Source organism: Mycotypha africana (assembly GCF_025528875.1).
Source record: "Mycotypha africana strain NRRL 2978 chromosome Unknown BDF20scaffold_13, whole genome shotgun sequence".
In the NCBI taxonomy this organism is placed as follows: domain Eukaryota; kingdom Fungi; phylum Mucoromycota; class Mucoromycetes; order Mucorales; family Mycotyphaceae; genus Mycotypha; species Mycotypha africana.
In genome coordinates, this window is record NW_026515737.1 from 248,359 (window position 1) to 262,531 (window position 14,173).

At 35.9% G+C, this 14,173-nt stretch overlaps 6 protein-coding genes across 6 annotated transcripts; 3 read left to right on the forward strand and 3 right to left on the reverse strand.

The window, feature by feature from the left end:
• Positions 1-4: 4 nt before the first annotated feature.
• Positions 5-578, reverse strand: BDF20DRAFT_908217 (uncharacterized protein; the record flags this gene model as incomplete). The annotated part of the gene is made up of 2 exons (XM_053083457.1): positions 5-226; positions 432-578. The coding sequence occupies 2 exons, from the start codon at positions 576-578 to the stop codon at positions 5-7; spliced, it is 369 nt and encodes a 122-aa protein (XP_052931487.1).
• A 523-nt stretch (positions 579-1,101) lies between these two features.
• On the forward strand, positions 1,102-2,173 carry BDF20DRAFT_908218 (uncharacterized protein; the record flags this gene model as incomplete). Its single annotated transcript, XM_053083458.1, has 3 exons — positions 1,102-1,223; positions 1,337-1,818; positions 2,154-2,173. 3 exons carry the CDS (start codon positions 1,102-1,104, stop codon positions 2,171-2,173), a joined length of 624 nt encoding a protein of 207 aa, XP_052931488.1.
• Positions 2,174-2,474: 301 nt separating this feature from the next.
• BDF20DRAFT_897982 (uncharacterized protein) lies at positions 2,475-4,427 on the forward strand. Its single transcript, XM_053082582.1, has 4 exons — positions 2,475-2,721; positions 2,846-2,947; positions 3,016-3,107; positions 3,199-4,427. The coding sequence occupies exons 1-4, from the start codon at positions 2,681-2,683 to the stop codon at positions 4,038-4,040; spliced, it is 1,077 nt and encodes a 358-aa protein (XP_052931489.1). The 5' UTR covers positions 2,475-2,680; the 3' UTR covers positions 4,041-4,427.
• Positions 4,428-6,145: 1,718 nt separating this feature from the next.
• Positions 6,146-6,298, reverse strand: BDF20DRAFT_806805 (uncharacterized protein; the record flags this gene model as incomplete). Its single annotated transcript, XM_053076534.1, has 1 exon — positions 6,146-6,298. A coding segment is annotated over one exon (153 nt), but the record flags the coding sequence as incomplete, so codon positions are not given.
• A 90-nt stretch (positions 6,299-6,388) lies between these two features.
• BDF20DRAFT_908219 (uncharacterized protein) lies at positions 6,389-7,534 on the reverse strand (the record flags this gene model as incomplete). Its single annotated transcript, XM_053083459.1, has 4 exons — positions 6,389-6,797; positions 6,862-6,962; positions 7,026-7,310; positions 7,502-7,534. 4 exons carry the CDS (start codon positions 7,532-7,534, stop codon positions 6,389-6,391), a joined length of 828 nt encoding a protein of 275 aa, XP_052931491.1.
• Positions 7,535-12,225: 4,691 nt separating this feature from the next.
• On the forward strand, positions 12,226-14,105 carry BDF20DRAFT_898009 (S-adenosyl-L-methionine-dependent methyltransferase). The gene is made up of 7 exons (XM_053082583.1): positions 12,226-12,374; positions 12,444-12,554; positions 12,633-12,845; positions 12,921-13,316; positions 13,388-13,447; positions 13,529-13,927; positions 14,031-14,105. The coding sequence occupies exons 1-6, from the start codon at positions 12,321-12,323 to the stop codon at positions 13,850-13,852; spliced, it is 1,158 nt and encodes a 385-aa protein (XP_052931492.1). The 5' UTR covers positions 12,226-12,320; the 3' UTR covers positions 13,853-13,927; positions 14,031-14,105.
• Positions 14,106-14,173: the final 68 nt, after the last annotated feature.

A 14,173-nucleotide genomic window follows, 5' to 3' on the forward strand; every position in this document is an offset into this window, starting at 1 on the left:
TTATTCAGTTGTTTGTTAAGGAACGATAATACACCGTTTCTAGGTCATAAATAGTTTCTGCTAGCTCCGATCTCATTGTTGAAAGTCTCCCTTTTATAGCTGCAGTATTCTCTGTAAGCTTCTCTGATCGTTTTTGCCGTAAAGCTGTCAATGTCTTTGTGTCATTCAGTAAGAGATTCTGTTTTAACTCGCCAATGAGTGAAAGAAGTGATTCGCATGAGCGTACCTACAGTTTTTGAAAAGGGATTGAGTTCGTGGCGGTATTGACATAATAGATTGTTTTGTCTTTAACTTACGATTTGAGCTGATTGACTATCTATTTGATACCCTTCTTGAGCTACCTTGAATTTATCTTTATCCCTATTCTGTGGTAAGAATCAAAGTTGAATCAGAGTCAAGGCAGCGGAATATCACAATACCGTTAAATATACCTCTCCAGCTTTAACTATATCTGTAAAGCAATCTACTAACTTCGCTATATCATCATCGATACGCTTATTATATTGATCCTCTAGTTGCAGTAAAACAGGTCTTGTTGCTACTTGACTATTTGTATTAAATTGTGGTAAAGTCGTCATTAGTCGAAACTGAATAATTAGATGAGGAAAAGTATGAGAAGATGATAACGCCAATGTACACTTTTTGAAGAATTTTTGATATGCCGCAAAATTGTAGGCCTAATTTCAGTAACGCAGATACGAACATTATTTTCTACAAACAACAACCTTTCCACTCACTAATTTTACTGATCTTACACCCGCTGAGATGAATCCTGATAGCATCACAATTGTAGCACCCATAATGCAAAAGATCGTTGATGCTATTATTAACGACACGATCGATGCTTTACCCCCAATGGCAGACTGTAAAGATGATTCACCTTTTGAGCGATCATTGTGTGCAATTTGGGATGTATGCACGGTTGAAGAATATGCTCTCGCTTTAAATAGTCTAGAACTTCATAGAGTCTTGTTGAAGGTGAGTTGTATACATGGAAATTGTATTCCATGATTGGTTCCAACAAAACTTTCATTTTTCCAGGTATCTACAACCACATCAAGAGTAAGAACTAGAGAATTAAGCATGGGCACACTAGCCAATATGGCTTGTCATTGGGCTGCTGGAATAGGACCTAGTTTATTGAGTGATATGGATATTTTAAGATTATGTCGGTCGATTCTATGGAACGAAAATGATGCTCGAGTATTATTAGAAACAACGCGGTACGATATCAATAACTATTGTTTACTTATCGGGAAGGGGAGAGGCAATCTGTATACATTATGCGTTGGGCTATTATTAGTAGCAACATTATGTAACTGATGTACTCAAATAGACTTTTGTACACTTTCTTATCTTGTTCTATTGATACAGATCATCAAACTGTGATTGAGCATGATCATTTGACTGAGTTCTTGACGCCCGTTTCCATGGCACCTTCCATATTTCATCAATATACATCCATTATATGCAACACCCTTCACTCAGAACTATTACTCAAAAGTCTGGAATTACTGACGCGTATTGTCGTTTACATAAATGCCGTTACACACAGCATCCCTAAACGAAGAAGACAACAACAACAGCTAGAGGAAGAAAAACAAAAAGAAGTAGCAGCATCGATATACTTAGAAGAGGAGCAAGAACTCATAAATAAAGCGGACACATTGACATTGATTCGATGGGGTACAGAAAGATTGGAAGAAGAAGGAAAAGGTGTAGGCATTGGAATGGGATTTAACCGTGGTATAGCAAAAAACGTGATGTATCTGCTTTGGACTATCATGGCCTATGGGCTTGTTGATATAGACGAATGCGGTAACATCATTTTGATTATTCTGGTCTTATTGCCAAACGATAAAATTGACGTGGAGTTTTTTTTTTTTTTTACCTCTACTGCTAAACTCCAGCACCAGAAATAGCACAAAGCTTAAATCAATCGATGTCTCGATTAGTATCCTACATACAAGAAGAAGACGATGACTTAGATACAACCCGGAATGAAGCCGAAGAGATCCAGAATTTAGCGCAGGCATTAAATACAAAGCTTTCAATTTCTAATTAGAATAAGCCTCCTCTTTTTATTTATTGATATAGCATATTACTACAAATGCGTTATTATTGTTCATTATTCTCTTTTGACAAAATTGAAGAATTATTTGATACAGTTTGAAATCCATTGTTTAATAAATAATTTCTTATTGTTGATTCATCTAATCTAACATTCATAGCCACTTTTGGAGCATTTTCATCCGCAGTCGATATCATACCCATACCATGATTGTCATCTTCTATTTTAAACTTCTTCGTTGATTTATTCTTGTCAAGAAAACTATCCAATCGCATATAAGATTCTGCTATTGTCATATCGTTTGGCGCAGATGGTGTCATAGGTTTTGAACCGGCTAATAGCGGCATTGGTTGTTGAATATCAGAATGGAAAGAAAATTAAAAACCTTATTTGAAGGGAAAGAAGAAAGAGAGCTTAACAATCGTTTTTGGGTTTTGGTCTCTTTCAACTCCAACGGCGAGTTTCATGTCACACAATCAAACCTGGAAAGTCGGCATGAATATTTTGTTGCCTTTATTCAAGGATATAAGAATTCCCGGCGTTTTGCAGTCTTAAAAGATGAGGAATAGAAGCCTGAGGCAAAATAACAGTTTATAGATAGAGTTATGTATGATTACAAATTCTATCATAGTATTTCACTCTAATGAAATGTTAGATCCTTTTGTTATGCATAATACAAAGATTATAGCAAACTAAGCCCACATATCAAGAAAAATTATAAATAGTTTCATTGCTAATGCTGTTACTCTTTTCTTTCCTTTCATTGTAAACAAGAATGGACTCTATACTGATAGACGATGAAAAGCTTTTATACTTGGCAGAAAATTGTATCCGGTCTCTTATTACACCGTTATTGGTACCATCTATCGTATACAGGTAATTGATACATGTTTTCGTTCTAAAACACAGGAAGCAATCATAACCAAAAATGCTCTGCGATAAAGTATCATCACAGGAATAATAAGTGTCGCATTTTATGGAAAATTCATAAGAAATGATTATTTCTTACCTTATCTCTACTGTGGAAACGCAGCGTGTAAATAACCACTATTACGGAAAGGTGTTTGTATCGTGTTATAATACATGTTGCTAACATAATTCAATATTTCTTTTTCATAAACTGAAAGTATTATACTCTTTACAGCATGTGTTTTCACTGATTTTTATTAAAGAGGAAACTGATATAGATAAATTAACTTTATCTGCTATCTTAAAAGAGCCGAGTAGCTTATTGGATTTCACTCACGAGAACGCACTTTATGGCTCACTCATTATTACAACTATTGGATCTTTTTTCCTAAACCTCGCTTTATTTCGTCTATTAGAGGTATGGATACGACAGGGACTACAGAAATATCAGCATCTAACAAGCTATTACTTGACGGTTTTATATGGTGTCATATGCGCTCTGCCTTTTAGCTGCAATCTTGCAGGGGATTCAATGCTAATAATCGAGGCCGGAGAGACTACAGAAGTGCTCCAGCAAGTGATTAAAGCATTAAAACTGAAACTCGCAGGAGCAGCCTGTCAAGTTACACTTGCAGTACTGTATATTATTCTTTGTCTTTATTATACATGGATTGTATTTTCACACAACATAGTAGCGAATAAGTTACTTAAAAAAGATGAGAATAGAGAATTACTATCAACGGGTACTGTCTTACTCTTTCGAAACGATACCCCAGTACTGAAAAAGCAAGAAGAACAACTACATGCAATTAATTTAACGACATGCAAAGTGAAAAGAATCATTATAGCCGTTAGCCTTATTCTAACAGTATTGGGTTCACTGATGCTCATAAAGTCTATTTATGATCTTTATACTATTATATCCGTCATTACAAGAGGACCTGTTTGGGAAATTATACCTTCTATTATTTTTATCGATATTGATACCATCTTAATGTTCATTTGCGCCTACTTTTTCAATTTTTTGCAGCTAAAAGAGCCGGTGTGGACAAGTAGTTAATTTAAGACTTGATACGTCAATAAAATAACTGAAGTTTTTAGGTTCTTTATTCAAAATTCAGAGACCCTTTTTATAATTGTTAATTTTTATTCCAGTGCGGTCGAAAATACTTGTCGTATTAAGACGATCTGTGAAAGACATCACTTTACCCTCTTGAAACATGTACAGTCTTGTCGGTTCAGATCAGGACAGCGTTGAGTTGGTTTTCAGATGAAACAAATAGGAAAATTGGGATTTTAAGTACAATATTTTTTGGATAAATTTTTTATGAAATGTAGACCTATTTACCTGTAGAATCTTTAAGCGAGGGGAGACAACCACATTCGATGTGGCGCTTTGGGAGTGACAGCAAAATGTACTAGGTCTTCCATGACCAGCGCAAATCTCTTGAGTAATATGGTACATATTTTGAGACGCCGTTACATCACACAATTCCATCAAGTACTATAATTTTTACGATAGAGTATCTTATGGCTTCCTTTCCTTTTGTACGTATGATAAATATGCCTAAAAGAGTGGAGAATATACATTATCATTATGATGAATACAATGTCTACAGTATACTGCAAGTTTCCAACAGGCATAAGCAATGTTAAGGATACGTACTTGTCGATCTTCTTTTCATTGATGAGAGCTTCAGCTTCGTAATAAAGCTCGGGTCATGTCATTTGATTCTGCTAAAGAGTATATGATTCTAAAGCAACTTGTAAGAAAGAAAGATAAAGATAGAGAAAAAGAAAAGAGAGAGTAGTATATTTGATAACAGTTATATAGAAAAACAGAAGTGAGGAAAAAGTGGAAGTAGTATAACTGACAACTTTTCTTAAATTAGATCGCCAATTGTATTCAAGAAAAGTCTAATAAAATTGACCCTTCCTCCCAATAGAACATGATCCTGATTACCCTTGAACCCTAAAGGGTTTTTACATACTACTTAGCCTTAGGAGCTGCCCCAAATAAGTTTCATATCTCGTGTCCATTTCATTGTTTAAACGTACAGTATTTACTTATTTCGGATTTTCTAACAAACAAATTTCAAAATACTTGCGAGCACATTCGGATGAAGGCCATTGAGAAGTGCATAGCGTGTATCATCCTCTGTATACGATTACACCTCACAGATGATTTGTCATTTCTTGCGCCAAAAAATTAGAACTAAATGCATAATAGGTTTTGAATATGCTATATTATTCTAAGCAAAATTTAAGTCGAAAGATTTACATCATGCAATGCACTTTTCTTGTGAAATAGATTGTTCTCAAGTCAAAGACCTCATAGTAATAGTAAATAAACAGTCATAACCACTTTCCTAGAATTGTACACAAAATAGACGGCTGGACAAGATCCAATATATCAGTTGGTCATCTCCGCGTATATCCCAATCGAGCTTCTCCTTACAATGAAAACATAACAAAGGAATTGACTTGCTGTATATATATTAGAAGTTCAGCTACTATTTGCGGAAGTATCACCGAGCTCTTTATACTTGATAAGGCCTTGACGCTTGTAATAAAGTAAGATTTTTGAAGTATTTTATAACAACTAATTATCTTGATTAATCTTGAATTTAGAATTATACTTTTTTTTTATTTACAATCTTTTTTAAGGATATCTGAACAATGAAATACAGGTAATCATTAAGGGAACTATCAGCATCTTTGAGAATGAGACCTCTCATCACTTGATTTCGTTATTGGATCATAGATAAACAAAGAACCAGATTATTGCATAGCATGTGTAAATACGACTTTTGGCGGTTTTTTTTTGTTGTTTTTTTTGTTTTTTTTTTTTTTGTAGATTACTTTATCCAAAAATAATAAATTAGTCACACATCGCTGAGGGGTGGGACATGGAGAGGAAAAGACAAGCTCTATGACGGGTAATTAGTCGAAGGCAGCCGCTTCCCGCAAGAGCTGCGAGGAAGGCAGGCTTAAGGAAAATAATATTGTGTGCTTTACTAAGGACTTGAAACGGGGATTTACGAGAGCAGCATTGTGTTCCTCCTTTAGCTTTACAATATTTCTTCTGGAATCACAAATTAAACACTGTTATCAAAAGGAAAACGGAAATAAGTGAACAAATACTTTGAAAGAACAGTGAGAAAGAATACTTGCTTTCATGTCCCAGAAGAAAATGACAAAGGTGAGCAGGTTTTCAAGCTTGTCATCTATGCTGGGTTTTATCTGTAGTCGATGTTCCAGCCAAAGTTCATAAAAACCACCGTCTTGCACGAAACGAACAGACCATAAATACGATGTGTCTCCTAGAAATGTTACTGTAAAATAAGTCTATTATCTAAAATTTAAAGGAAAAGTTGCATCTTACCCGCAGCATGCAAGAAAAATACTTTAACTGTTGAAAACGTATGCAGGTCTCCGAAAGTCATCGGCTATGTTTTTCAGCATGGCAAGGCTGCCAAAGACACCCTTATGATGGTCAAAGCTATGCTTTGATTTGTCTGTACAATTGAAATGCCATGATGTTTCTAACAAAAGGATTTCAATCTCCTTCAATCCATACAGTTTTACAATACCATCAGCCAGATAGCTGCATCGATCATTTTTGAAGATGTCAGACTTCTTCAACTGGTTGGACATAGACTTCAGTACAGCTTCGCCAGGGCGGAAATCTGCACCAGAATCAGCGCTTTCGTCGGCAATAGCATCTGCTACCGCTTTGACAAAAGGATAAATGAACAAGGAGTCAAAAACAGCTTCACCATCTTCAATATTCAACCTTGTCGAATAAAACTTCAAGCTTCAATTTGTTTTTAGTTAATCATAGATCAATTATTAAATAATACGAAAAGAGGACAACTTACCAAGCTCGCAAGATTTCTTCCAGAAACTGCAAAGTACGTTCTTCATCATCATTTGCTTCAGGATAACTGCTCAAGGCTTTTCGGAAATCTTTCAAAGTTTTCTATATTGTTCATGAACAGGTTAAAAACGCCATTGCATCTATACATTTGTTAAATTTACTTACGCTATCTATTACTCCGTTTAAGTATGCTAGGCACGCTTCAGGGATTGGGAGCACTTGCCTACCATGATTTTCGACGTGTTCATTATATATCTCTTTGTTTAAATTTGGGCTTGCATCCACCCCTTTTCCACATCGAATAATCCCGTGAGACTCAGTGCTGTAGGGATGAGCATCAGTTCTATGTTTCATAAACTCGATCCAGTGTTTTATAAAGCGGTTTGAGATTTCGTCTTTCTCAGGATCGTCTTCAGCAGTTGCGTCTTCACTTTCTGGTAACTTATTCTCCTTGATGGTATTGTTATTACCGACAATAGTTATATTATGATTACCAGTTATCTTTATGTTTTGATTATTGTTTCTTTTTCTTTTTTTGTGTGGTTTAGAAAGATGGGCTTTTATCTCTTTTTTTGCTGGTAAGTTTTCCTTTTGTAAAGAAGCGACGTATTCCTGTACTTTGGTTGGGATTGACTATAAACCGGCAAGCCATTTAAGATCATTTCGGTAAGCATACTGGATTTTGTTCACGTTAGCCAACCTTTGTAGGTCATTATGCGTTGAGCTAAAGTAATTATAAAAGTTCCATTCTTTTGTAGCATAGTTGCTAAAGAATGTTTTGGAACCCTTAGTAAGTGTAGTATTGTTGTGTACGGGTAAAATATAATAGTAAAAAAAATAGAAAGACAAAGAGAAAGTCTGTGAAAACTTGTGGTAGGTTTATTAAGAGTCAATTAAGATAAAAAGATAAAAAATAAGACAAAGACTCGTTCTACACTTCAACTTGGGATCATATTTATACTTTTCAGGAACTTGATCTGAGAATGAAATGTGCCTTGCGGAGTTCTAGAATTGCTTGCTTGGAAATTTCTAGGAAATCAGAACAGTAACATGAGACATGTTTAATCATCCATATCATTGATATCAGTTGATATGGCTATGTGAAAGAATACAATTGGATGTTCATAGGCGGATATAGATACGTCAAGAGAATATGAAAATTGCTGGAATAGACATGATCTTTCTGGATAATGTCTGGGCCTATACCTGATACAAGTGGTGTTGCTGAGCCAGAGATCTTTTATCCGACCTTCAGGTCTCTGCTGCGCCATTCATATCATGAATACCTCAGTCTATTATGTCCATTGGATCTATCTTAATATTATCTGGCTTAGGTTAAAAATATGTATGGAATATGCTATAGCATTGGACTCTATTATTATAATAATATTATCTCATAATGCACAGACAATAAAGAATATATCATTTATCCATATGTAATCTCAACAGTGAATGATTAAGTACCAGAAGAGACTAATGTCATATTATGGGATAGTCACATAGAAAGTATTACAGGCTTTATTTGTCTCTGTCAATATCTATATACGGACTTATGCCTCAATATACAACAAGTATTTATTTTATAATCTGCGTACGAAGTATCAATCGACATGGAAACGTATAAAATTGCTAACAAAAAAGAATGACCAACGACAGTTATTTCGTGACAAAATGCTTTATAGTTCTAAACTACGAAAAATCAAAACCGCCCATTGGATGAGGCAAACCGTCCATTGTATGCATTGAAATCACCTTCAGGTACAAAACTGCCCCTATTTTTTTTTTAAAAAGAAAAAGAAAAAAGAAACTCAGGCACAAAAACTTCTTTTTGGACAAATCAAAGCCGCTTTTGGGAAATTTTACTAGCCCGTATTTATTTTAAAAACGATCGAAGGTCAATTGATTATAGGATATCTCTCTCATAGCTTTCTTAAAAACTTTAAATATGGAAAGTAAGGATGAAAAGCTCTCTTAATTTATTCGATCTTCATTCATATAGATGTGGGCAATCTGAGTTCTATTATTCCGTACGACTAGTTATGCCATTAATTCGATACTATACCCCCCCATATCCAGTTTCGTTCATATAGTTTATTTATGTAGGCGAGGTCAAAACCCGCTCTCACACATTGGAACGGTTGTACCGATATTGGTAGTTGCTTATACCAGTCATAAGTTCGTCAATCAGTTCTTCCATAAAACACTAGACCTTACTCCACTGTAACAGCATGTCTTTTGTCTTTTTTTTTTTGGTAGAGGTAAAACTGAGTTTTACTGGTTTTAATTAGAAGTTCCATGTCAGTTTTTTCCACTAAGGGATGGGATTACAGAAAGTAGGATAAGTATACATGAATATCACTTGCATAAACAATTGATTTGAGATGAGAATTGAGAGATAGAGTCTAGGATACTAATGTAAGCTAGCATACGGGTTTGTCTTGGTGCAGGTTATATACTATATACTCACCCGTTTGTGGAGGGGAATAGCCTGTGAATGTCAACTTGGATAACATTCAATAAGTGTTGTTTGGAAGGGAACGTTGACGGAGTGAAGAGACCAATAAACCCTCCAGAGGTGGTACTGGATTAACCAAAGAATGATAATAAAGGTGGCATATGCGGATCGTGGAATCGCCGAATTAAAAATTAGACGCTTAAGATCCAGCAAGAGACTAGGAATATCAAAAGTAAACCAAGGATAATAGGTCGCTAGGATTGAGGCCCAAACGGTGCTCTTGAGTGGGCATGTGAGAATAGAATGTTCAGACGTTCAATGAATGGAGGCACAAGAGGCAGAGGCTGTGTCAGTGATTGATACAACCTGTGAGGTAATTTATCGTGAAAACACGGTACCATATGTTCGAGCTGGCAAAATTATTGAAAGGCTTCCAAGAAAATGATGAAAAGCTGGAGATATGAGAAGCATATTTGTGTGTTTTGGAGCTGACTGAATCGCAACAAGCTCATAAAGGTGAGATTTGTAGATGATGTAAACTAGTCTCGGGTGCATGAATGTGGTTATTAAAATCTTGCAGAATATATTGCCAGAAGAAATGTTGTAAATGAGTTTGTCGATGAACAGGTATATCTTGGTAAAGACGTCTTTCTAAGTTGTGGGATTGGTGATATTCATGAAAATTTTGGAGGCAGACGGCGTTGATAGGTGTCATATGTAAAAGATGGTGAGCAGGCATTATTGGACGTCGATAGATTCAATGGTTTGTTTTGATCGATATGATAAAGTATTCGAATGGTAGATGAACGAGTATAGTTAGAGAAACGTATTGAAATTGCTTTCAAGGTTAAAATGGTCGAAGGCCGTATATAATATAAGAAAATTAAAGTGGGGTGTATGTGAAAACTTGTTGCGGTATTCAATAAGAAAGAAGGATATAGTGGCTAGACTGGTGTCCGGCTGTTAGAGTGAAGAAAAGGTGTATACGACTGGGCGAATCAAGGAATAGCCTCTGTCATCAATATGCGTTTAAGATGAGGTTTTTGTAGAACTAAGTGATGAGGCCGTGGGTATGAAACACATGAACCATTGCGGTGAAGAGGACGGCCTAGCTGCTGATAGGAGAGTGGTAGACAATCTTTTTGCTAAAATTTGATAGATACATTGCTGCACGAAGGTGAGAAATGTTTTGTTGGATTGAACAGTCGAAGTGTGCTATAATTTGTCCCTATGAGTGTGTTTGAAACGATAGCACACCCCCGAATAGACACATTGCGTTGAAAGTACTAGGCGATTTGCTGTTTAGGCTTATTAAGATTAGTGCTTTATAAGAAACATTTGCTGTGCTTCTTTAAAAAGGAAATGATATCCTAGGTAGCGAAATGGCTTTGGAGATTGATTATTGAACACTGTCGTAATATTGTCAGCTAGCAGTGCCAGGTTTCATTCAGTTGCCAAGGTTTACCACTAGGCAAGATCAGTCAAGTTATGTTCGTACTGAACCAAGCATTTGAGGTAGCGGCATATCTATCCATATGATATTAAAGTTGACGATAGTCTGGACGATTAGTAAGGATAACGCACATATCATCCACATATGCCAGCGTCGTGATTTCAGGGACAGAAGATGGGTAATTACAATTGTATCTGTGGTGTTCGCTGATTTTAACTAAGGATTAAACATAAAAGAAGAACACTAGTAGAAAGTAAACACGAAAGCTTAACGAAATCAAACCACCGTCTTTATCCCTCTTTTCCAAAACAAACTAAGAAAAAGAAAAGAAATTTAGTGATTACTGCTATTAGTAAAAATGAGTGTATTGGGATCTATAGCTGACACTGATGTATTGTGGTCATATGATACTCAGTGAATCAGAAGTTTCCGTAAAAGAATAAATCTTCCCTTTAGGTGGGTAATTACTCATCCATCCCAGAGCGGATTGATCTGTAGTGTGCTATCCTGGCAGATCCAGGGTAATCATGCAGCTACATCTATAATCCAATATCTATCGGCCACCAGTTGTGTAGCTCAGATATTGTGAGAATGATTATAGATGTTAGCTAGGAAGATATATTCGTGCGCGGTGTTCTTTTGATTACGTGAACAGTTGTTGTGTTAATAAAGAGTAATTGAGCCTTTTTATCTCCAACCACACTTCATTTCCAGAACAGGGAGCAGTACCGCGACCTACTATATTCTGGTTGTTGGATCAATATTCCTACGAGTACATATACCAATCCTGCTATACCTAGATGTCATATAGCTATAGATAATGTAAGTAAAATATACTTCATTAATGATAGCCTGTTCAGTTCTTATATGAGGTAGCTAATCTCACATAAGAATTATCCTTAATCCATATTCTTTTCTTATTTTATCTTTATTTATTATATATTTGATCTAAGGTTCAAATGTATGGAATCGAACATACCGCTTACCAAACGGGAACGAAGATATGAGCAGTACTCATATCTGAGATCAAGTTTTACTTTTTACATTTCGTTAGACGTTTCAAGTGAGTGATTTGCTCATATAATGTATTGCCATCGTGCCTCAGATACGACACGAAAAATGAGCATTGCTTATTGATCGCTGATTTGTTACCAACAGCCCAAATATCGGACAAGAAGGCTGCAGGGGAGCGGACGGAATGAAATATACGAGACTGCAAGACTCTGCTTGGACTGTGGATACATTTTTAATAATAAAAAACTCCAAATAATTTGTTAAAGTCTCACTGGAAGTTGTCAATCGGGTAGAGGCCATCATCATAAAGTAACAATATCTTCAGGTGCGCCTTAACTGCTCGGGCATAGTTAAATTGCTTGAGCATCATAGTCAAAGAGCGGTTTAGACTCTATGAAGAGCGAAAAGTAATCGAAGTGGGGAACAGTCTTTTTTCTGCTCACCTGATCTTCCTTGAATCAAAACTCCGAACATTGGAGATATTTGATTGCAAGTTTCCCAAAGATATTACCACTGCGCTCATTTCACAACATATAATATGGCAGATGATCCTATCCGTTGTTTAGAATTTTTTAGTGGAATAGGTGGTCTGGTACTTTTGATTGCACAATTGACTTTTTTTGGATACATCTTGACAACTAAAGGATACCAAAATTTCTAGCATTATGCATTGAAAATAGCCAACCTCAATGCGGAGGTAATTCGTGCATTCGATGTCAATTCAATTGCTAACAAAGTCTATGAATACAATTTTGGTTTAGCTCCTTCAAATGTATACTATTTCGATTCCTTTGATTTCTTCAGAATAACAACTGACCTTATTGTAACGCCTTTTTTTTATTGTTATTAGAAAACGATCGATCAATTAAGCATAAAAGATATTGATTCTTGCAGAGCAGAATGTTGGTTATTAAGCCCGCCTTGTCAACCTTATACTACAGGTGGTCGCCAGCTGGATATAGAAGATAATCGAGCAAAACCATTACTTCATCTAATCGATCTGCTACCAAAATTAACCGTTCACCCAGACTATATCTTTCTGGAAAACGTCAAAAATTTTGAGGTAAAAGTTTTGTTAGACGACCTTATTTCTGCAATCAATAAGTGAAGGAATACTAAAACTTCGCATCGCACATAGTCATCGCAAAGCAGAGATTTGTTGCTTGAGCAGTTGGAAATTTTAGGATACGAAGTAAAAGAATTTTTGCTGTCACCTATACAATTTGGTATACCCAATCATCGATTAAGATATTATCTGACTGCCCGCAGAAGAAATAAACGGAAAGAGGGTGATGCTAAAGCTGACTCTTGGCCTCAACGGTCTAGTACAATCATTCGAGCATGGCCACCCGATCAGAAATCCACTAATACCGAACTCAAGCCGAGAGAAGAGATTGGATTAGATTATTTTCTCGAGAAGGACGAAAATGCTGTTAAAAAATCCCTTGTACCTGAAAAATATATTTTACGATTATACCATTTCCGTTTAGATATAGTTCGTCCGTCAAGTACCTCTACATCGTGCATTACAAAAGTAAGCTTTAAACTTTCTTTATGCATCACTTTTCAAATAATTTCTCAAATCGATTATAACCTCGCATTTAGGCTTATGGATCTCACCATATACAGACAAGTGGATCGTTAGTGCAAACAAAGCGTTTGGAAGTAAGTCGGAAGACTATAATCTACTACTTGTTTGGAATGTTACACTCATTGAACCGTTTGCTACTATATTGTCTACCATAGGATACTGACTATGATTGGGGCGATACCCAGTCCTTGTTGAGTTTCGGCTTAAGATTCCTCACTCCAACGGAAATATCCCGTCTGCATGCATTTCCCGGACCTGAATATCAGCTACATGACTTACTGAGATTTGAGGATAGTAAGGGTCCATTGACAAATAGCTACGATCAAAAGGATGACTATGATCCCTTTATTCCCCCAACTTGTAAACCTTACCTAGAGTTTCCTGATGAAGTAACTCGAATACAACGATATAGGCTGTTGGGTAATAGTCTCAACTGCTGGGTGGTAGCTGAACTTTACAAGAAAATGCTATTTCTATAAGAAAGTAATTTAATATTCTGTAAAGACTGTCTCATGGAGATTTGTCTTTGCCTGAATAATAGAAGGAAGGCAATGGTAAGTTGTTTATAGCAACAGCTTGTAATCATACTTTCTAGCAAAAAGCTTAGCTTTTTTTTTGTTTTGTTTTATCTGTCAAATCTTTAACATTCGAAATCAGCATTCTCTAAACATCTTCCAGCCAATAAAAACTCTTTGATAGACACTCCTTCATAGCGCCTTAATTGACTTTAGAGCTCTCTCACACACACACAAATATTATTAACAAAAAATTAAGGGCGTCGAAAAACTTATTTAGCTCAT

Coding starts and splice junctions, on each gene's coding strand:
- BDF20DRAFT_897982 (XM_053082582.1), top strand. CDS start 2,681: ATGATTACAAATTCTATCATAGTATTTCACTCTAATGAAAT. Junction 2,948..3,015: donor GTACCATCTATCGTATACAG/GTAATTGATACA, acceptor TCTGCGATAAAG/TATCATCACAGGAATAATAA. Junction 3,108..3,198: donor CTACTGTGGAAACGCAGCGT/GTAAATAACCAC, acceptor ATAAACTGAAAG/TATTATACTCTTTACAGCAT.
- BDF20DRAFT_898009 (XM_053082583.1), top strand. CDS start 12,321: ATGGCAGATGATCCTATCCGTTGTTTAGAATTTTTTAGTGGAATAGGT. Junction 12,375..12,443: donor TTAGTGGAATAGGTGGTCTG/GTACTTTTGATT, acceptor CAAAATTTCTAG/CATTATGCATTGAAAATAGC. Junction 13,317..13,387: donor CTACATCGTGCATTACAAAA/GTAAGCTTTAAA, acceptor CCTCGCATTTAG/GCTTATGGATCTCACCATAT.